Source organism: Centropristis striata, chromosome 1 (genome assembly GCF_030273125.1).
Source record: "Centropristis striata isolate RG_2023a ecotype Rhode Island chromosome 1, C.striata_1.0, whole genome shotgun sequence".
NCBI classification, from domain to species: domain Eukaryota; kingdom Metazoa; phylum Chordata; class Actinopteri; order Perciformes; family Serranidae; genus Centropristis; species Centropristis striata.
Window position 1 is genome coordinate 30,173,304 of NC_081517.1, and position 23,670 is coordinate 30,196,973.

The window sequence follows — 23,670 nt, forward strand, 5'->3', positions numbered from 1 at the left end:
TCTGAAATGAAGAAAGTGAACAAAAACAAACACCACTTTAGCAATGTTAAATGACCTGTAAGCAATGATACAGCTGCAAAATTTTATTCTGCATCATGAGGTGGTTTGTTAATGTGATTCACAACGTGAGAACACTTGTCGTTTTTTGCCGCAGGCTGTGTTATTTTTTTGATGTGCATACTTAATAAACCCTCTGGCTATGCACAGCAAGACGGATTTGCAGGCCTGTGGATCAATGTGAACATAATGTTATTCTCAACACTTTCATACATTTGCTGAGACTCTCACTGCGTAGGCAGAAAGGGTAAAGTTGTAAAAGCAAATACTTTATGAGCCAATCCTGTCACAGCTTACTGATAACTTTTCTTTCACAATATAAGAGAGTTTTTGGGTGATGATACAGATAGATCTGACACTCACATCAGAGCATCAGTATAGATTTCAGATATTTTTTAGACAAAAGATTTACATTAAATAAAGTAGTTTTTTTCCCTTCATAAGAATACAATATCAATAATTAAAACGAAAGGAGTCGACAAGATGGATCAGCTCAGCATCACATTGGATCCTTTGCATGTTTATCATAGTTTCATTATTTTTTTTATCCCATTCAATTGCCAAGTGATGTTTAAGCAAACTTTTGCTGCAAGTCACAAAAAAGGCGTGTGAATTAAGGTCCGTTTCTATCGACTGGTATGGAGCAGCTAATGCTGCAACAATATGAAGAGAACTTGGAAATGGTCATCTCTGGAAAGTCTTCTGAATGGACCTTTTGTTGATTTGGCAGTTGCTGTTTCCAAGATCAAAAATTAACCTTTAATCTCAACTCTCAGTATGAAAGGAGAAGTCCTTAAAGTGCATGGAATTATCCCAAACGCCAGATCAGCTGCTAATATCTTAAGGGCAGGGGGCCAAAATTGAGTGAAAAGCAGTGAGGAAAGAGAAAAGGCTGAATGACAGGAAATCCATTTGATGATTAGAGTTCCTGATTGAAAAACATCATGACAGTTTCTTCACTTGGAAATAGTCCTCTCACTCAGCTGCCAGCTCAACTCACAGACATCTTAAAGACATCCTGTCCTTTTTTACAACATGATGAAATCCTAAAATAGGATTAAGAAATTCATACAACATAATCCCATCACAATGAGGCAGCTGTTTTCAGTCAGCTCACCGCCACAATGGGCTCCACAGAGAGGATGTCAGTTCTTCCTGTGAGGACCTGCCTGGCGGTAAAGAGCACATGTGTGTCTTTAAGGTTGTGGGACTGACTGGAGGAGGCGTGACTCGGCTGTGAGGAGGCCTGGCTCGAGTGTGACAAAGCAAGCCTCGGCCTTGAGGACTCGTGGTTGTCAGGCCAGGCAGTCCTGTGACAAGGAGCAGCTACAGGGCGGAGCTCGGGCTCCAACCCAACCACCGCCCTCTGTTTCCTCCTGCACATGTCGAAGAGGAGCCTCAGCTCCTGGCGAAAGGTGGGGTTCAGACAGCAGTAGATGAAAGGGTTGTAGCAGGTGGAGCTCATAGCCAGCCAGTGAAAGCAGAAGTACAAAGCATTGGAGGAGTGGATGGCCTGGCTGGAGAGCAGCACCACGTAGCAGTTGAGCGGGAACCAGCAGACGGCGAACACCCCAACCACCAGGAGCAGCATGGCTAACGTCCGCCGCCGCTTTCTTCTCTGGGCGGCGTGCTGAGCTGTTGTGGTGTCACCGATGGCGTTGTGGCGCCACAGTCGGCAGGCCACTGTGGTGTAGGAGGCAGTGATGATGAGGAGCGGTAGCATGTAAAGTAATATAAAGGTCAGGAGGTCGATATACTGCCAGTAGATGTCTGATGGCTCTGGAAAGTCTGGGACACACAGGCTGCGTTCCTTCTCATTACTGGTGAGGAGAGACGGTACAGAGGAAGCAAGAAAGATAGATTATTGAACCAAATGAGGACTAGAACACAAGTGAGTGCATACGACAGTTATTTTTATTATGGATTATACTTTCGATTTTTTTTTTGATTAATTGTCTTGTCAATACATTGAAAATTGGTGAAATTGTCCATTATAACTCACTACAGCCCAAAGAGACAATATTCAAAGAGGATATTCCGTCCAAGTAACAGTTAAAAAAAAGTGTCAGTTATCATGACCACAAAAATATCCTTACTCACTAATATAGTGAAGTAAATGTGCAAACATACTTATTTTAACCCAAACTATGACTTTTTTCTAAACCTAACCACTTAGTTTTGTTTTGTTAAACCTAACCAAACTGTGACATTTCAAAATGTTAACAGTGAGTTTAACATTGCAACCGTTATGTTTAGGTATGAGGATGTGTGTACTGCCAACATTAGGGGCACTAATTTAGAAAATGCTCTGGGTTGTATTCGACGGCATCATTTTCTCACACAGGGCTACATGGTGGTGTAGTGGCTAGCATTCTGAGGGTCTGCGGATCTTCTGTGTGGAGTTTGCATGTTCTCTAGCTTCCTCCTACAGTCCAAAAACATGCAGCTTAGGTTTAATTGGTGACTCTAAATTTCCCGTAGGAGTGAATGAGAGTGTGAATGGTTATCTGTCTCTATGTGTTAGCTCTGCAATAGTCTGGCCACCTGTCCAGGGTGTACCCCACATCTCGTCCAATGTCAGCCGATACACAATAATGATATATTTATGATATATTCAGCAATAATTTAGACATTTGAGAGGAACTTATGCTGTATTTTGTTATTATAACTTTAAATATAACTACTGGGTATGTGTACAAAATGACCAAAAAACAGAGAAACATGTTGTTCAGGAGGAACTTAGGAGAGGATTTATGTTGTAATTATATTTTCACGACTGGGAATCTGTTGTGGTACAATTACACGGCGACCATAAAACTAAGTGAAAATCTGTGTAAAACATAACACAATAACATGTGATCATCTTGTAATCTTTTTAGGTCAGATTTAACAAAGTATCTGTTATCTATCATATGATACCTATTTTAAATAAATCTGCTATTTTCTTCCCAGCAGATGATGGATGGAAGAATCAACAAAGACAGCTGACATTTAACCTTTCCCTCAAGTAAGATGCTTTACTCAATGGAGTCTAATCACCAAAATCTTAAATATTATCACACATCTCCACTGAATTGTCTCTCCTTATTGAAATGTATGTTGTGTGTGTCTTATTTCACCTGTATGTAAAAGTCAGGAGTTTTTGGTAGATTGCATGAGGGAGGGAGAAGCAGCTCGCCATTATCCAGATAACAGCGACCCAAACACCGCCTTGTGCTGGAGACATTCGAGGTCTCAAAGGGTGCAAAATCACCTGGAAGAAAAGAAATTAGTTACTCATTTCACATCATGAATTACTAATATTGTATTAAGAATGGACCAGGGAATAATATTTCAGTTTTGCTACAAGGCCATATTTTTTACTGAAAACATTTTTTTCTTACAGTCAGAGCCTCCACCAGTAGGCTAATAGACAAACGGCATATTCTTCTGCTTGTGGACCTTTTGCTCTCTGTATTCCGTAAATGGATTCTTGCACACAATGGAAGAAATATACGAGGAATGTTTTTCTGTCTCTATCTGAAAGGAGTAAAAATATGGGCTGAACTGTATGTACAGACAGCGTATCTGGAGCATCAACCCCCACTGACTCAGCTTGCTGTTCCATTTAAGTGCAATGAGGACAAACAGACAGACAAAACCGCACTCAAGATTCTTATTTTTGGCCATTTTCTGGAGGTTTTATTAGATAGGGAGAGATAGAGTGAAAGGGGGAGACAGGCAGGAAAGGCCTCTGAGCTGGATATGAGCTCTCACTTCAAACAAGTGATCTGTATCATATCATGCAAGACTTTGCTTATATGATATGATGCAGCACTGTACCATTACTCTAACCAACAGCATACATTTTATCTAAATGGCTCCACATTTAAAAGCTTTTAAATAAAATATGTCTAATATTATATAACTCTGTGAAAGAAAACATTCTGGATAGTGGGTGCATTATTTTTTATTCTTTGATAAAGTCTCCACAGAAAAAAAGTTATGCAGCCCATTCATAATATATGAATAATAATAATAATAATATTATAATAATAATAATAATGGGGGATTTGAAAGTAAATTATTATTTCATTGAAATAAATCTGAATTCAGCACCATCTACTGGAAGCTGATTTTATAACACTTGTACCAAAGTGTCTTGTTAAGGAGAAATGTATGTCTTGCCACACAGTGAATCACATTGAGAAAACTAATATCTTTATTAAAAATTCCCACGGTCCAAACTTTTATATTGCTTTTAGACTAGTAAATAATAAACAGAATAAAGGGCACGTCTATTGGGTGACACAGCTGGTTATTGGATATTAAAGGTTAACAATTTAAAAAAAGGTATTTCAAATCAAACAAAGCTGTCACTGCTAAATTGGGGGAGAAAATTGAGAAAAAATAAATCCTAAATTCATGCTTATCAAATTTATTAAATGAAAAAGACTTATTTACCAATCGGTGTGGGTTATTAAATGCAGATTCATTTTACAGACATATTTGTTGATGACAGAGTGTATGTGGAGTTGTAATTCATCTAAGAATGCAAATGGCTCAAAGTAATTGCAACCAGCAGCAGAGGTGACCATTGTCATCAGAACTTTAATTAACAATTGGCCCGAGCATTCAAGACAATTTACATTAAGCTCTTTATTCTTATCATATGTTTAACAATTACAGAGAAGCAGTTTCTGCCAATGAAAATCCCACACACCCTCCAATGATGCTCATTCAATTTGTATTTTTTTTTAAATCCCCCCAAGTAAAGGCATAATGAAAAAGTACAATAGTACAAAAATATAAACATTAATAAAGATCTGTCTGTTTGCGAAGACAGCATTGCAAATTAAACTTTAAGTAAAGAGGATTGTAGTAAATGTATGTTAAGTTGTTATAAAATTCATGGTTACAGAGGGATGAAGTACATTTCGTACTTGAGTGAAAATGGATTGACAAGCTGCTATATTATGGACTGGGGATCTATTCAAAGGCTCTGCACGATCATCCCTTTAGTGATTCTGCAGGGTTAGTTTCATACAATCGTGGATGACATTATAAAGCACCATTGATCGAATGTATACACTGCATTATACACTTAAAAAATGCAATTTTATGACTTCTTCTGTACCTATAGGATACAAAGAAAATGAAATATATAATTAATGTATCTAAGCCAGACAGAAAAGCATGACAGCAGCTATAGGCGCTGTATCTTTTCAAGGCCATCAAGGTGTTTGCAGGTAATTTGACTGCTATTGAAATAGTCTCTGTTGTTGTGGGCAGAATGGCATTGAAAGTGTGAAGCCGTTCAGCGTTAAAAGCATCACAAACACACCTATAGACTTGCTCCTTCTCCGTTCCCTTGACCAGACAGGGTGACAATAGGCCAGAAACATCTCAGACATCATGAGGTGCCTTAAATGTTCACTTGAAATCATTATTCTCCATCTCAGCAGTCTCTCCATTCAGTTTCAGCACCAAGGACAGCGCTGGCAGGAACTCACTCTAACCTGTAATTTTGAAGTGTGTTCACACTGGAAAATGAAATATAGCACTCAGTATGTGTGCATATTTAAAAACTCTTTACCATTCAGTGGTGAACCTGTTTGACTAGCGACCTGTCCAGGGTGAACCCCACCGCTCACCCAATGTCAGCTGAGATCAGCTCCAGCCCCCCACAACCCAAGTGCGGATAAGCAGTTAAAGATAATTGATGGATGCTATAGTGAATAATTGTTTATAGAAATAACCAAAATGTAGCTTTAAATGGCATCAACTTTTGTGCCAATGTTTGCGAGATGTCCTTAAAGTGCAGCTCCGTGACAACTGAGCAAAGTCAATCTGCTGATATGTCTGGTCATCAGTTGTTTCCAAAGTCAAAAATGAACTCTGAAACTCAAAATTTGTCTCAAAATGTTGAGCCTGGAATGTTTACTTGAAATATTTTTTCCCCATCTCAGCAGTCTCTCCATTCAGATTCAGCACCAAGGACAGCGCTGGCAGGAACACACTGTAGCCAAGTCCTAAACTCATACTACATCTATGCAGGTTTTAAATATGAAGTGTGTTCGCACTGGAAAATTAAATATAGCACTCAGTATGTGTGCATATTAAAAAAAACCTGTAACCCTGTTTCAGTCAGCGATTTTAGAGAAAGATTGTTGTTATTTGAACTCATCGACATCCAAACAAAGTATACAGTATCACAAACTGGCACCGGGAAAGTGTTCATGTTCACATGTTCTCCCTGTGTCAGCGTGGGTTCTCTCCAGGTCTCCGGCTTCCTCCCACAGTCCAAAAGCATGCAGCTTCAGTTTAATTGGTGACTCTAACTTTCCCGTATGAGTGAATGACCACTTGGATAGTTGTCTGTCTCTATGTGTCAGCCCTGTGATAGTCTAGCAACCTGTCCAGGGTGAACCCCGCCTCTCGCCCAATTTCCCCCATAACCCAAGTTCGGATAAGCATGAATAACCAAATGTAGCTTTAAATGACATCAACTTTTGTGCCAATGTGTGCAAAATGTGCTTAAAGTGCAGCTCTGTGACAACTCAGCAAAGTCAATCTGCTGATATGAGATACGATTAAAAGCTCCAGAGGTGAGATTGTCTGGTCATCAGTTGTTTCCAAAGTCAAAAATGGACTCTGAAACTCAAAATTTGTCTCAAAATGTTGTATTTGTAGCATTTGCTTTAGAAAAATCCAGAAACAGAGTGCATGAGCAAACAATCGTAAATCACAGTCATGAAACATGCAGTGAGACAAAATGATGATTCATGCGCATCTGAAATTCCTCTTTACTACTCAATCTGGAGAACCCCATGAAAGCTTATCATGTGGGGAGTATTTGCTTGTTGATAGATTTTTTTTTTTGGATTGGGAGGATTCACTGTTATGCACTGCATGGTTCTGGTTCTGTCAATGAACAGGAAGGACACATTTCAGACACAGCTGTAAAACAAGATTACAGCTTCCAACATGCAGTTTCCTCAGGTGTCTCCACTTTACATGACAGGGTTGTCTTTTTATAACTGCAGCTAGGTTGAAAGGCGTACAGTTTAATAGTCTATCTTGCTCATGTTTTCATGGTTTCCTTCAGACACCACAAAAGAACTCAAGTAGACGCTGAAAACGACTCCAATTATCTTGTGCCTCTGTTATAAAAGGACACTGTAAAAAACATTTTTGAATGGTCAATTTTTTACTTGTCAGGACATATTCTATTGTTTGTTAGTCATCAAACTGTCAGAGGATTTCAACCTGAGGAGAGTTAAACAACAAATAAAACAACAGAAAGTCATTTTTTGTATTTTGGTTCGCTATTTTGGTCAGGAGTTGAAGATGCAGCTGCTGCTGTGACACACAGCTCACTGAGGTTATTGGGTGCTTTGAAGCCCTTTTAGCATCTGATTACTGCAATTTGCAGGGAACTCATATCTGAACATACTAATAATGCACATACATTTATAGTTAATATACTTTTTCTTGCTTCTCAAGCAAAAGGATAGTTATTAGTTAATAAGCCTGCAGTGGCAGTATTAATGGGTTTAAATAGGGAAATTTTTAACCTTAAAGATCTGAGTGTCTGTATTTTGGCTGCACAGTTTATTATAGACAGGTCAGCTTGAACATCCAAAATTAAATAATATAAAAACTTAAATGTTTGCCATATGCACAAGGGTTAATCATGGTAGCCCATTTGTTCTTAGTCAGTTTCTGCCACTGCCTAGGACAAAACTTTAGACTTTACGGCAGCCTAAAAACGGTTCTCTTTCAAGACGTACTGTCGTAGAGAACACACCTTCCAGCTAAAACGTTTGACTTCATGGCATAACTTCACAGTATAGCACTCAGTACGTCACACAGTATCAAAGGGCAGAAAAGCATCACTGCTTCTTATGCTGATGTAGACAAACCTGTCGACGGTCCAGTGCGATGGCAGTGAGTGTGAGGGTGGAGACGTGCAGGGAGCAGTACTGCACAAAGCGACTGATGTGACACATTGTTCTCCCAAACACCCAGGTGCTGTTCACAAACCGGACCTGAGGGAACACACACAATAGATCATGGACACCTATCAATTTGCTCATTTGGACACTATCACTTCCAGTGATGATTGGCAGTTTTACTGTATGACCAATTAAAAACATTAATGAAGTTTTGTGTCTCCTGGTTCATATGTAATTTGCAATGGGAATTTGCCATCAAAGACTGTCTAGAGAGGATCTGGATATATAAATGTACACACAGAGAGGGAGGGAGAGAGAGAGGGATACCCTCATTTAACGATGACACAAATGGCGCCATCTTTTGGTACCACACTGTACCATAAGAAAAACTTCCAGCAGTGTAGGTGTGGCTCCAGTTGTGGATTTACTCAAGTGCTGCTCTTAAATAGTTGAGGTAGTTGGATAATGTATTGCAAATATTGCATTTTTTACTTCATGCATTTGATATTCTAGATTCAGATTATTGGTACAACATCTAACTAAACTAATACATTATTATGTATTATTATGAGTTAAGATACTGAGCAGTGAATATCTCTCCCTTTCATTTTTTATTCTTTAAGAGACACACAGACACAGACACAGACAGAGAGAGAGGTGGGGGGGTATTTTTCTGTCTTTCAACTATGCAAATTAAATTAAATGCTCAATGCTGCCATATGTTGGGGTTGACTATACCAATAAAAGAAGCCTTATCTTTTCAAGCTGCAACAAATAAGGGCTGAATAGATTAATGCAGCACTGACTATAACTCAGGGATTCTGACATTTTTATCTGTGCAGAATGCATATTTTTTGTTACTTTACGTGTATTTTGTAGTTTTACTTAGTACAATTTTGAAAGCTGGGATTTTAAATTAGTATTGCCACTTTTACTTAAAACATTATAATTGTTAATAATAAAAAAGTAAAAGAACAAAAACAAAAGACAGACATTTCCCGAATATTTCTTCTTGTTTATTTTTTAAACGTGGCCTATACATTTCACTCGCTACCTAGATCAATAAGAAATTAGTTAATCACATTTTTTCCCTTTAAAGTGCAAGAGAAGAGTAGCCTGCTGTGCTAGTCCCACCAGTACACCTGTCCATTTCTAACCCAAATCAAAGATGAAAGGTGGTCCTACCAGGGTGAAGGGCGTGTTGAGGACAGTGATGAATATATCTGCCACAGCGAGGTTCATAATAAACAAGCTTGTTGCGGACAGGGTGCGCTTGTTTTTCACCACCACATGGCACACCAGAGTGTTTCCGAACAGGGAGATGACAATGATGAGAGAGTACGCGGCCACCAGCAGCGCCTTCACTCTGCCGTCCTGCGACTCCCCGCCGCGGCGCTTCTTACTGGCCAGAGAGCGCCAGTCCTCCAGCATCCCATCGTCAAAGTCCAGCAGGAAAAATCCAGAAGTCCGGTTATCCAACTGCCCCGAAACGTTAAATAAATGCTCCGTGTAGGAAAAGATCCCCTCTCCCAGAAGTGAGGAGTCGTTGAGTCTGTGCCCCGCTTCTTCTTCTTCTGCTGCTGCTGCTGCTGTGCCAGGGCTGCTCGTCCAGAGCATCACACATAACCAAACAAACACAGCTCTCATTTTACCCAGAGTCACCTTAAATTCCCCTTCTTATTATTATAATCTTTTTCACTATTTTCCCTTCTTCTTCTTCTTCTTCTTCTTCTTCTTCTTCTTCTTCTTATTATTATTATTATTATTATTATATCCAGGCCTTAAATCTGTGGAGAAATGGACGCAAGAGCAACAAGTTGTGTGATGCGACTCAGCACCACCACGCTTGTTTTTAAACCTTTGGAGAGAGAGAGAGAGAGAGAGAGAGAGAGAGAGAGAGAGAGAGATGACATGCTGAGGAGGAGCTCTTGATTTGATGTTGGACTTTTTGATTGTCAAGAGAGATAGCATCAAAAACAAGAGGAATACCTTCGTAATACTTTTCTAAAAAAAATTCTATCATTTTTTTGACTTGGAAACCTCAATGTAGGTCTATTTTTATTTTATTCCTTCCAACTGACAAACGTAGCTAGCTAGCAGCTACCTAACCAACTGTCAACTGCCAGTCTGTGAGCCTCAGCTTCCCACAAGGAACCAGGTGGGAAAATATCATTAAACAACAAGAAAGGCAGAGAAGTTTACTTGTTGACTACTTGCTAACTAAGAAATTATATTTTTATAGGTATTTTTGATTTTTCTTATGTTGTTTTTGTGTTTTAAAAATCGTTTTTTGTTAGCTAGCTACAGTAGAATCTCTACTACCTTGGCAGCTGCTTGGTTGCTATAGCAACATAGCAACTGAAGCTACAGCAGTAGTAAGGGACATGCTACTCCAACAGTTTTTTGAGTACCCTGAGGAGATCAAATCAGAAAATGGAAGAATACAGTTAAAACATAGGATCCAAAGGAAATATACAGAGACTGTATATGCTGACCGCCATAATAACACAGGTGTTATAACCAACCTGCTGTTCTAAACCGAGCATACCACCGCATGGCATACAGCCATATCAAAGCACTACAGCCAAGGCCGATTTAATGCACGGGCTTACCTGGTCTGAAGCCCAGGGGCCTCCCAAGTTAAGGGGCCTCCCAAAGGTCACATTGTTTTGTAACTTGTCAGGTTTTCTGTCAATCACTCTAATCGCACGTTACGTCACGCAATGTAACGTAACTTACGGGGCTGCTGATTGATCTAAATTAGGAGTGACCCACGTGCCCCCATAGCCTATGGCGGGTGGGCTTACCTATCAGAATGTCTATAGTTAGTTCTGGGGCGTGTCCCTCTATGACTGTCAATCATAGATTGAGTGGAAAAATTAAGTGGAAAATGTCGGGGAGAACGTTTGAGAGTGGTTCCCAGAACAGAAAAAACTGTTCAAGAAGGAGTACGGGAGAAAGAAATACTAAAGAGCATCCCAAAGCTCACAGGATTTTTTAAACCAGCTTCTGCTGAACATGGACCCAGCACTGGAGGAAGGTCGCTGTCCCACACACCGGAGGGAGTGGAGGTGGATGCGCAGGTGGATGTAGCGGGAGAGGAGCAGGGGACCGCCCGCAGCAGTGGAGGGGAGGAGGAGGAGGGAGCACACGAGCCCCAGAGAGAGGACCAGGCTGCAAACCAGTCAGGGGGAGACCGAGACGAGTCAGATGACCCGTACAACAGTGACCCGGGCCGCTGGGGAAACAACAATGACCCAAAAGTGCGCGCTTTTTGGGCGAAAATGGGACCGGAGTCCTGTCAAAATAAAGACGCTCACGTCAGCATCGGAACGCCAGTATAAACGGCAGAGAAGATTTTTCTCAAAAATGCATTTTAAACGCAAACTGAGTAACGGAGAGTGTGTGCCCAGAGAATGGCTCTGTTATTCACCATCAGCAAGTACTGTGTTTTGTTTTGCATGCAAAATATTTGGCGAGAACAAGGAAAAATCAGCATTTGTTCGAGGTGGTTATTGTGACTGGAAACATGCTAATCATCGTATAGCAGAACATGAAAGCTGTGACATTCACAGAAAAGCCATGATTGCTTACATCAATCAGGCAGCTGACAGTGGGACAGTGGACTCACAACTCAAAAAGCAGTTCAATGAGGAATGTGAATATTGGACACACGTTCTACAGAGAGTTGTTGCTGTTGTAAAGTTTTTGGCTGAACGGGGACTTGCTTTCAGGGATGACAGCCACAGATTTGGAGACACCGACAATGGCAATTATTTGGGATGCATGGAGCTGATCAGCCAGTTTGATCCTTTTTTAAAGGCTCATATTGAAAAATATGGAAACGCTGGCAGAGGAACCCCATCCTACCTCTCCCTGAATGTGTGTGAGGAATTCATACAGCTGATGGGACAGAAAGTTCTCGAGGAAGTAATCAGCAGAGTGAAACTGGCAAAGTATTTTGCTATCAGTGTGGACTCCACGCCAGATATCACACATGTGGACCAGCTGACTTTCATCCTGCGATACGTGTCACCAGAGGGCTGTATAGAGGAGCGCTTTGTAAAGTTCCTCCCTATTGAAAGCCACACAGGAGAAGCACTGTTCAACGCAGTTATTAGTGTTTTAGAGGAGATGAGCATTGACATTAATAACTGTAGAGGACAATGTTATGACAATGCTCATAATATGTCAGGAGCCTACAAAGGCGTGCAGGCCCGCATCAAGCAGATCAGCTCATTGGCACAGTGGGTTCCCTGTGCAGCACATACCCTAAACCTGGTGGGGGTCAACAGTGTGAACTGCTGTGAGGAGACTGTTTTTCAGTTTTGTACAAGCTTTGTTCAACTTTTTATCAAAGACCACTTCACGTTGGCAGATGATCAGGGCAGGGTTGCAGCCCAATGATAATAAAAGAATAGAGACTTTGAAATCGCTTTGAAGCGCATGCTGTCACAACCAAAGCCCTATGTCAGAACCACGCAGGGATCCAGCAGTCATTACTCAACATTGCTGATGATGAGCACCAGAATTTGAGCACAAGAGAGGAGGCTAGGGCACTGCACAAAAAGATGAACAAACTGGAAATTGCATTAATGTGCAACATGTAGAATGCCGTCCTTCAACGTTTCCAGGGTGTGAGTACTGCACTGCAAGCGGTGGAATTGGATCTGTGCAATGCTATGGATCTGGTTCGGTCATTGCATGAATATGTAGTAGGCCTCCGGGATCAGTTTGATAGCTTTGAGACAGCTGCAAGGAACATGTCCTCCATTGTGTCTCATGAGTACAAAGCAGACACCCAGCGACAGAAAAAAAGAAAGAGACAGGCTGATGAGTCATCTGAGCCTGAGTGCGAGCTATTAGGCCGCAAACGCTCCTGTACATCTGTGTATTTCTCTGTCATTGACCGTTTAGTGTCAGAACTGGACAGAAGGTACCAGTCATACAAAGATGTGTGTGAAAACTTCGGGTTTTTAAATGGGTTGCACTTGATTTCCCACCAAGACCTCCGCTCAGCAGCATTGAGCCTGCAGAGGAAATACAACAGTGACTTGGAAGAGGACTTTGTGGAGGAGGTGGTACAGTTCAGAGAATTTGTACAGGATGAAAATGTGACGAGCACGTCTGCAGTGGAGTTACTGAAATTCTTAAGAAGAAGAAAACTACTCCAAACACAGACATAGCTCTACGGCTATTCCTGACTATGCCAGTGACCAATGCAAGCGGAGAACGGTCCTTCTCCAAACTGGGCTTGGTGAAAAATAGACTGCGATCAAGCATGCAGCAAGACCGAGTCAGTCATCTAACACTGATGTCTATTGAGCACGACATCCTTCGTGATTTGGATTTTAAGGACATAATCAGGGCCTTTTCTTCAAAGAAGGCCAGACGAAAGCACTTCTAAAAAGATAAGAAAGTGCTGTATTTATAGCTTGTGCAGGTTTTAAATTGTTGTGGTTGTGCATTGTTTTTGAAATGCATATTTGCTTAGATGTTTGTCTAGATTATACTGCAAACCTTCTATTAATGTTGCTCAGTTTAATCTTTTTGGTACCTGGCATTAGGCCATGTTGCTATCCATGGTGCTGAATGGAGTGTGTTTGTGTGTCTTTGTAGGTGCATGTGATTGTTCACAGGGCCCACTGAGGCCAGAGAAGAGGCTCCTACTTTGATCTGTTGCTGTTCTTATGCTTATGCTGTTGTTATTAAGTTAATAAGTTATTATCAATGTTTGTGCAGACAGGTGATGGATGGTGATATTTTTCATAATGTTTAAAATCATCCTTTCACACATTTTGGTTTTATTATCACCATAAGTTGCTGTGTGTGGTTGTTAAATAAAGTGTCTTGTGTTTATTCTCAAGTGGGCTCAGTGATATGTTAATAACAATATTATTGTGTTTTCTGACTCAAAGAGGGAAAACTCACTGTTGTATGTCTCGAAAGAAACTAATGCATTTTGTGATGTAGATTACCTAGATATCACGCTTTTTTTAAAAATGAGACTCTATAAATTGAGGGGATGGGGGGCCTACAAATCTCTCAGCCCCGGGGCCTAACATTAGGTTAAGGTGGCCCTGACTACAGCTTTCACATCAAGAGAGGAATCTGCAAGGGGAGACAAATCCAGATCTTTGAGGATGAAGATAAGTGCCAAGAGAGAAGGATACTGACCATCAACTTCTATCAGAATGATATAGTCATGGTGCAAGGCAATGAAGCTGCCTTGGGTTCCTTTGTGCTGTAAGCAAACTTAAGTTGGTCAGCTGACCACCAGGGGTCACCCTTGTAAACATAGGCAGTGCTTAGGGAAGGTCTGTTCTTCTTCTCTTTAAGGGAATTATGTCACTTCCTGTATATCCGATGTTACCTTGTGATGTATGCCTGCTCTTGTGTATGTGAGATAAAAGTCACATTGGATCTGTGAAGTTCGCGTAGTCTCCTTTCATTTAGTGCATAAGTAACCATATTTTTGGTGACGAGGTGAACTGATTTTTGGCGACGTGAGCATCACCGTTTTGTTTTTTTATTAGCATAGCTAGGCTAAAGTGTGCAAGTTAACAAGCTAGGCAGCTGTCTGTGAGCGGCAAGGCTGAGGACGGACAGCACTAGATGGAGGAGACACAGGTCGCAGAAGAGACGCGGCAGGACGAGAGGCTCCAGCGGCTGGATCCGTCTGCGGAGCAGCGCGAGGAGAGGCAAGAGGTGCCGGTGGCAGCAGGACAGCTGCCTGGGATCGGAGTTCGAGTTTGGATGGCTACATGTAGGATGGTCGGGGAATTTGTGGAGGGAAACGAGGACTGGACTGAGTACTAAATGGATGAGGCTAAAAAGCGTTCTATTCTCCTGAGTGCGTGTGGAGCAAAGACTTAGAATCTGATAAGGAACTTGGCCACACCGCAGAAACCAGGGGAAATTCTGTATAATGAACTCGCCGCACCGGTGAGGAACCACCACAATCCCAAACCTTCTGTGATAGTCCAGAGGTTCAAGTTCCATAGCCATTTCAGGAAGCAAGGCCAGTCTGTATCCACTTTTGTTGCTGAGTTACGACAGCTGTCAGAGCATTGTGACTTTGGGACAGCTAATGACTGTAAATTTAAAGATGCTGTCTGCCATACATGTAACAAAAAAGGACATTTGGCTAAAAAGTGTAGAGGGTCAAAAGGGAGGGGGAAGCCGGGGCTGGGAAAAACGAATCAGTCTCAGGCAGCCACACACCACCTGGACGAAGAGGCTGAATGCTCCTATAAATTGTTTGTGGTGGAAATGGACAATGAACCACCTGAGCCCTATTATGCTACCATCACTGTCAGAGGGAAGGGCATGAAGTTTGAAATTGATTCAGGGGCTACTGCATCTGTCATCAGTGAGGAGACCTACAGACGGACGTGGGGGTCTGACCTGCGTCCCCTCAGTCCATCAAGGCTCAAATTCAGAACTTATACAGGCCAGCCCATTCCTCATTTGGGGGTGCTGTATGTGGACATTTCAGGTGAGGGTCAGAAGGCAAACGGCGGGCTGGTGGTTGCCAAGGGGAGCGGCCCCAGTCTGTTGGGCCGTGACTGGCTTAGCAAAATCCGTCTGAACTGGCATGCGATAAAATATGCATGTACAACAGAGGACATTTCACAGCGGTACAAGCAAGTGTTCAGGGAGGAGCTGGGAACACTCAAGGGGGTTAAAGTTAAGCTCCAAGTGAACCCTGAAGCTGCACCTAGATTTTTCAAGCCCTGGTCAGTCACCTACGCCATGAAAGGCAAAGTTGAAGAAGAGCTGGACCGTTTGCAGAAGCTGGGCATAATAGAGCCTGTGCCACTGGACTTGTTCGCAACCCTATCGAGGTACGTTTTTTACAAAGTTGGACATGAGCCAGGCTTATCAGCAGCTGCTGCTTGACGAGGAGTCAAAGTAGTATGTCACCATCAACACGCACAAGGGACTGTTTAAATACAATCGCTTGGTGTTTGGAGTGGGCGTCCAGCCCTGCCATTTTCCAACGAACAATGGACACACTGTTGCAGGGGATTCCGCATGTTGCGGTGTACCTGGATGATACTTTGATCACAGGGGCCACAGAGGCGGAACATCTGGCTAACCTGGAGCAGGTGTTGAGGAGGCTCTCAGAAGCAGGGCTGCGCAGCAAATGTGTGTTCCTGGCATCAAGTGTGACCTACCTGGGGCACAGGATCACAGCTGAGGGACTCCGCCCAGTAGAGGATAAGGTGAGAGCTATTAAAGAGGCCCCAAGCCCTTAGTGTGTTGCTGAGCTCAGATAATTTTTGGGCTTAGTAAATGATTATGGGAAACCAGGCCGTACACAGATTGTTGAAGAATTACATGAGACGCATCCAGGTGTATCGCGGATGAAGAGCCTGGCAAGATCCTATGTCTGGTGGCCGAGACTGGATCAGGATCTAGAGAACAAGGTGAAAACATGCACGCAGTGTCAGACCAATCAGAACATGCCTCCACCTGCTCCTTTGCACCCATGGGAGTGGCCTGACCGCCCTTGGTCTAGGTTACATTTTGACTTTGCTGGGCCGTTCAAGGGGCAAATGTTTCTCATAATGGTGGATGCACATTCTAAATGTATTGAGGCCCACATCATGAGCAATATCACATTTCCCACAACCATCGACAAGCTCAGGCAGGTGTTTGCTGTCCACGGATTGCCAGACCCACTGGTCACTGATAATGGCCCGACGTTCACCAGTGAGCTGTTCAGTGAATTCATGCACCAGAATGGCATACAGCACACTCGGACAGCTCCTTTTCACCCAGCCACGAATGGCTTGGCTGAGAGGGCTGTGCAGACCGCGAAGGAGGGTTTGAAGAGGATGGCAGGAGATTCTCTCAGCACTCAGCTTTCACGGTTTCTGTTCAAATATCGACTCACACCACAGACCACAACTGGACACACGCCAGTGGAGCTGCTGATGGGGCATAGGCCTAAGGCAAGACTGGACCTGCTGCGTCCAGACGTGAAAGTGGTGGAGAAGCAGGAAAAATAGAGAGAAAGGCATGATCGACGTGCATGTGACAGACAGTTACAACCAAATTACTGTGTTTATGCAAGGAACTTCAGCAGCATCAACCAGCAGTGGCTACCTGGAGTTATTCTCAAGCGGAGCGGGCCAGTGTCTTATGTCGTTAAGCTGACTGATGGTCGTACATTCCGCAGACATCAAGACCATGTGCGCCTGCGACATGACACAGGACCTGAGACAGAGATGTCCAGTGAGTATCCAGTGGGACCACTGGCTGTGGAAGTGGGTCTTCCAGAGAGAGAGACCCAAGGAGATGTTGCTGTGGCTCTCAGAGGGGCTGGACACTCTAATATTTAGGCCCGGACAACAGGCAGTCTCCTCGCACCAGTCACACCTGAAGCACCTACATCAGCGGTGCCTCCAGGATCTCCAGAGGTGGTGCGGAGGTCGCAGCGTATGAGAAAACCTCCTGAGAGACTAATTCTGTGATGGAGTATGTTAAGTTTGAATGTTATATTGCCCGTTAACTTTGCTATATTTACAGGTGTTAAGAATTGTGGAAATAGCACTTTAAGCCACGGTTATGATGTTTTCCATGTTAGTACTTAAAGGGGAAAATTAGAACTTAAGGAAGGAGAAGTGTTGTAAGCAAACTTAAGTTGGTCAGCTGGCCACCAGAGGTCACCCTTGTAAACATAGAAAGTGCTTAGGGAAGGTCTGTTCTTCTTCTCTTAAAGGGAATTATGTCACTTCCTGTATATCCGATGTTACTTCGCGATGTATGCCTGCTCGTGTGTGAGATAAAAGTCACGTTGGATCTGTGAAGTTTGTGTAGTCTCCAGAATTTCTCCAAAAATGATCATGGTCATTGAACAGGGATTGATAAAAAACTATATGACCTATCGAAACGTGGATTAATATACCGATACACAATACTTGTGTCTGCTGTTTAAAGTTTAAATGGAGTCTCTAGGTGAAATTATGCCGGAGAAGTAGACGTTTAAAAATCTCCAATTATTGTTCTTTTTCGCTCATTTTTTGTCGGCCGTCCCATTCATTTCAATGCAAAATTTTGGGCAGTTTTTCGCGACTTATGTCGCGAAAAATTCGTATTCTGTAGAGAAAAGTAATAGCACACCGATCCCGATCAAACCGCACGTTTTGATATATAATTTGTCCTGCAACTCTTCAAGTTGTAGGACTAGTAGCGGGACGAAATTGCGTCCGGAAGAGGAAGAAGAAGAAATCCACAGTAGTGCTGTTCGCCCCGAGCACTGGTCCCTACAGCTATTGCTGTATGGGACCAGTGCTCGGTGCGATTGCCCCGAGGCCCTAATAATTGAAGAGGCAATCAACACAAACAACTTTTGGCAACACTTGAAAAATCTAAACAAACCTCAACACCAAGAATTGGCCATATAAAACAGTGATATATGGACCACTCATTTTAAAACCCTGTATCACACTGTTCAAACTAATGCAAACACACAACAATCTCAAATTCATCAGAAGTTGACTCAATTAGAATTAGCAATAAAAGATAATCAGAATCCATTAGACTCACCAATTACTGAGCAGGAAGTCCTGAAGAAACTGCAGAGCCTCAAAACTAAAAAAAGCTTGTGGGCCTGACGGCATCCTGAATGAGATGCTAAAAAACATGGACAAAATATTCCAATTGGCCGTATTAAAACTATTCAATTTGGTTCTAAGTGTAGGTTTCTTTCCTGAGATCTGGAATCTGGGACTTATAACCCCAATTTATAAGAACGGAGACAAATTTGAACCTAATAATTACTGAGGCATCTGTGTGAACAGTAACCTGGGGAAGGTTTCCTGTAATATTATGAACACTAGACTTATGAACTTCTTTACCGAGCACAATGTCTTGAGCAAAAGCCAATTTGGATTCATAACAAAACACAGAACAACCGATCATATTTACACCCTACATACCCTCATTGATAAACATATAAACCAGTATAAAACCAAATTGTATACCTGTTTTATTGACTTCCAAAAAGCTTTTGATTCTATTTGGCATGTTGGATTATTCTACAAAATTCTGGAGAGTGGTATAGGGGGTAAAACATATGACATTATTAAATCAATGTATTCTGGCAACATGTCCAGTGTAAAAATGGGTAAAATGAGGACAGAATACTTTAGCCAAGGACGAGGCATCCGTCAGGGCTGCAACCTCAGCCCTGCACTCTTCAACATCTATATAAATGAGTCAGCAACTACCCTAGAAAAGTCCTCAGTACCGGGTGTCAGTCTCCATAGTGAGGAGGTGAAGTGCCTCCTCTTTGCAGATGACCTGGCTGCTGTACCCCACAGCACAAGGTCTACAGCAGAGCCTGGATCTCCCAAAAAGACCAAAATAATGATCTTCCAAAATAGATCCAGATCTCAAGACATTCTCCCCAAGTTCTCCATTGGGCCACAGCAGGTAGAGTACTGCACACATTATATTTATCTAGGAATAAATTTAAGTTCAACTGGACACTTTAAGGATCAGTTCATGAGCTGAGAGAGAAAACATGCCGGGCTTTCTATGCTATAAAGAAAAATATACAAACTGAAATACCAATTCGAATTTGGCCAAAATTAATTGAATGTGTAATTGAACCAATTGCACTTTATGGCAGTGAGGTGTGGGGTCCACTTACAAAACAAGAATTTACTCAGTGGGATAAACACCCCATTGAGATCCTGCATGCAGTGTTCTGTAAAATACTTCTACATGTCCAGAGGAAGGCCACAAACAATGCATGCAGGGCAGAATTAGGCAAATACCCACTAATAATCAAAATACAATTAACAATTAACAACTAGAAAATTTCCTCTGGGGAAATTCTGAAAGGGCCACGGGGGCTACTGCCGGTGTGTGTACACTATGATGAGATTCTTCAGAGATTTCAAACTATGCCCTTAATCTCAAAACGTGTGTGTGTGTAATTAAAATCACATAAAATTACCTGTGTGTGTGTGCACGCGCGTGTGCATGCGTGTGTTTGAAGCATGTGTATGCATGTGTGAGGAGTGTGCGCGCTTACGCGCATGTGTGTGTGTGTGTGTATCTGTAACTGTAATCACATCAAAGATCAAAGGCAATCAGATCAAAGCAATCACCAGAATTAACTGACACCTGCCAATGTCCCGGAAGAGTGACCGCAGCCAGAGGTGGACAGACTTTCTGGCCTCGAACAGAAAGCATTTTTGGCAAAACCATAATACCTATCATTGATCCAACTTCACTTTGAGTGTCTTGAGTTCTTCCTGAACGTCTACATATGGGTTTTTTTCAGTAAAATGAAAAAATAGCTTTGTTAGAGCGATCTAAAAAAACTGTTCCATCTTCCTTTTTCAGAAATCTTCCTGCGTTTTTAATATGGGAGCCAATGAGGCTTTGGCTTTGGCTTTGGAATTTGCGGCCTGGAGCGCAGTTTTCAATTTTATTTTTTTACAATTTTTTCTCTCCCTCTACACTCTGGCGATGATGTCGCGAGTGGTGGTTCGATCCCTGACCATGGCGGCCTACATGTTGAAGTATCCTTGGGCAAGATACTGAACCCCAAATTGCTCCCGATACTGCGTTCATCAGTGTGTGGATGACTTCCCAGTGGTGGCAGGTGGCACCAGTGCCCTGGTAGCCTCAGCCAGTAGTATGAATGTGTGTGTGAATGTGTGAATGAGTGTAGTGTAAAGTGCTACATAAGTGCACTTCATTTACCATCATTCATTCATTTATAAAAATCTAATGGACACCATGTTTACTCCAAAAGACATTTATTCATAATAAGGAAAGCAAAGCTCACAAAACACACATCTAAGGTAGACTATTTACAGGTGTGTGTGTGTGTGTGTGTGTGTGTGTGTGTGTGTGTGTGTGCTGTGTGTGTGTGTGTGTGTGTGTGTGTGTGTGTGTGTGTGTGTGTGTGAGAGAGAGAGAGAGAAAGAGAGAGAAAGAGAGTGTTACACATTGGTGTGAACTCTAAGGGGTTCAACTGAGTTCGGAGAGATAGGAAGGAAGTACGATAATTATTTTTGTTGCTCTTGTCAACTCTTTTTGATTTGTACTCCTTTTGTCGTGGACTGCAAGGTGTGAACAGTGTGCTTTGATGTTTGCCTGCAGGGTGCGGTGGCTATTTGGAAAGTTATATTATTAAATCTGCATGATTTCAAATTGAACAGCTGGATGTATTTATTGTCTGTTTTGTTCTCAGACCAGAACAAATCAGTTCTCCTACTGACCTAAGCAGCCTAATCATTCTGAACAATGCAATGTGTGTGTGTGTGTGTGTGTGTGTGTTTGTTCCATTCTCATCCTGACCTTGTTTTACCTGGACAGTAATTGGGTCAACAACAAGCATTGTGTTGTATGTAAGAGACAGAGACAGGTCAGTAAGGTTTTGTGGTATTTTCGTTCGAGTTTGTCTAGGTTTCATGCTGTTTTGTGGCCTTAACAGGCGGCAATCTCAAGGAAGTGCCTTAAGCTGCATTCTACTGAAAATTCCAGTAGGGCGTGCTAAGTTTGGCTGCAAAAAAACAAGATGGTGATGAGTGTAACGCTAAACTCAATGCTTCCAACAGGCAGTCCACAAACCAATGGGTGACATCTAGGGTTGCAAACTCTCCAAAAAATAAATAAGGGACACCTCAGTGGCAGGGCCAGCCGACCCGATTGCCTTCCCCTATCCTGGCGTGGTGAAATTTTTTAGCCCCTTTTTGTGAGTGAAATAATTTTTTAACGATTTGACTCGAACCTGAATTAAATTAGATGCATATTTTTGTGTGACATGAATACATGGAAAACAAATTATTATCCAGCAATTCACTTTAATACAAAATAACAATTAGGCCCTGTTCTTCAAAGATGGAGTGGAGCTTGCTGACAACAATTTGATTTCCTCCTTTTGTTGGCTTTTAAAATACAGAATGTATGCAATTGAATGGCAATTTTGGAAGATTTTGGCATTCAATAATTTCAAATTGGTTCAGTAAAAAGGCATGAAATTCATGTCATGAACACATGAGGACTTCAAGAATGCACTGGAGTTTGCTGATAACAATTTGATGTATTTATTTTATTGGAGCAGCATAAATACAATTGAATGGCTATTTTGGAGTCATGCAGCTGACAAACGGTCTACCGTAAAATGCAATGTCATTGCGCACTAAAATTTAAAGTGCAGATGGCACAAGCATGTTGTTTCAGATCAGTCAGTCCACCATGTGCTATGGAAAAAGAGCGCCGAGACACTGTGCAGTGCGCTTTATAGATGTTATCACGCACTTTTTCCCACCCAGGTGTTTCCTTTTTCCCATTCCTCAGTATTTTTGCATCCTTTTCTGGGGTTTTTTCTCGGAGGAGTACTAGTGGCATTGCTGCTCGAAGGTGTATCACCCCGTAAACTAGTGTCGGCGTCTGTTAGTTGTAACCTACGCATGCTGCTTTGTTGGGTCCCGATATCTTCTCCTTGACCAATGGGATGAGCGTATTCTGTATCGTCATACTTGTGTGTGAATATGCTGTCAGCTCATTGGTCACAGAGCAGGACGGGGCCTGGGAACAAGTTTACCGTATAAGTTTACATATAAATCGTCCTGTTATTCATTTTTCATGGCATTTACTGAGTATTTTTTGACTGTCACAATAATACTGGACAAAGTGCGTCCCTTTTCACCTCAATACGGGACGAGTGCTTTTGTTTCTAAATACGGGACAATTCTGTTTTTCAAGGGACAGTTGGCAACCCTACATCACGGTGACTACGTCCATTATTTATATACTATGGGTCTATGGACCTTAAGGGCTAATTGTAGATATTGTGTCAGTAAAGAAGTGACGACGCGCTTGCCACCGATTGGCTAATTCGATTGAGTGACGCAAAAGGGCTGGTCCAGCAGTGAACCGCCCTGGTACATGTAGACACTGCTTCACTGTAGCGTCAGCCCTCATTGTGTGAAGACCGAATTGGGTAAAGAGGGCCACTAGGGGGCCCCCAAGAGCAATTAACAAAAAACAAGAAAAAAAATGTATATATTTACACATATATATATATATATATATATATATATATATATATATATATATATATACATCAAGGATATATTATTGTACAAAACCTTGTTTTATGTCAACAGAGTGCTGCTGCTGATGTAGGACTAGTGATTCTTACTGCCTCTCTTTAAGCATTGGTAATGTGTGCCTCCTGGCGTGAAGTGCGCACTGTTCATCCAAAGCACAGGTAGTTACAGGCAAAACAATGTCGCAAAAAAAGGACATATCCTTCAGTGGCAGTCAGAGCAAAGAAAGAGGAAGAAAGAGGAAGAGGAGAGAAGACGGCAAGATAAAGTTATGTTTGCATGTCTTGGTAATGGAATGTTTGTCAAAGAGATTTGTGTAGCCCTTAATAGCAAATTAGCCAGCTAGCTAAAAAGGAGGGAAATGTATCTTTAACTGGCCGGTAAAATAGCTTAATATTCATGCTAATGTGTTTGTATGAGTAATACTATGTTGGCTTTTTCTTTGGCCTTCAAAACAAAGCTTTTGCTAACATTTAGTAGCAATATGTTTTGCATCAGACTAATTTGAGATATAACTGTTTGCTGCAGAGCATGATAATTTATGTGAGTAAAATAAACATATTCTTCATTACATCAACTCATAAGTTCTG

The 23,670-nt window shown here is 41.9% G+C and overlaps 2 protein-coding genes across 2 annotated transcripts; one reads left to right on the top strand and one right to left on the bottom strand.

The window, feature by feature from the left end:
* Positions 1-4: 4 nt before the first annotated feature.
* Positions 5-9,440, bottom strand: gpr83 (G protein-coupled receptor 83). The gene is made up of 4 exons (XM_059339645.1): positions 9,180-9,440; positions 7,962-8,087; positions 3,177-3,310; positions 5-1,877 (listed from the first exon to the last, which is right to left on the bottom strand). Exons 1-4 carry the CDS (start codon positions 9,423-9,425, stop codon positions 1,166-1,168), a joined length of 1,218 nt encoding a protein of 405 aa, XP_059195628.1. The 5' UTR covers positions 9,426-9,440; the 3' UTR covers positions 5-1,165.
* Positions 9,441-16,003: 6,563 nt separating this feature from the next.
* LOC131970894 (uncharacterized protein K02A2.6-like) lies at positions 16,004-17,011 on the top strand. Its single transcript, XM_059332236.1, has 2 exons — positions 16,004-16,163; positions 16,290-17,011. Exons 1-2 carry the CDS (start codon positions 16,004-16,006, stop codon positions 17,009-17,011), a joined length of 882 nt encoding a protein of 293 aa, XP_059188219.1.
* Positions 17,012-23,670: the final 6,659 nt, after the last annotated feature.

Bases quoted from the DNA above. Each gene is read 5' to 3' on its own strand.
- gpr83 (XM_059339645.1), bottom strand. From the start codon at position 9,425: ATGCTGGAGGACTGGCGCTCTCTGGCCAGTAAGAAGCGCCGCGGCGGG. The intron at 8,088-9,179 runs GTAGGACCACCT...GTGTTCCCTCAG, and splicing joins TCAACACGCCCTTCACCCTG to GTCCGGTTTGTGAACAGCAC. The intron at 3,311-7,961 runs GTTTGTCTACAT...CTTTTCTTCCAG, and splicing joins TCGCACTGGACCGTCGACAG to GTGATTTTGCACCCTTTGAG.
- LOC131970894 (XM_059332236.1), top strand. From the start codon at position 16,004: ATGGACACACTGTTGCAGGGGATTCCGCATGTTGCGGTGTACCTGGAT. The intron at 16,164-16,289 runs GTGTGACCTACC...TTTTGGGCTTAG, and splicing joins ATGTGTGTTCCTGGCATCAA to TAAATGATTATGGGAAACCA.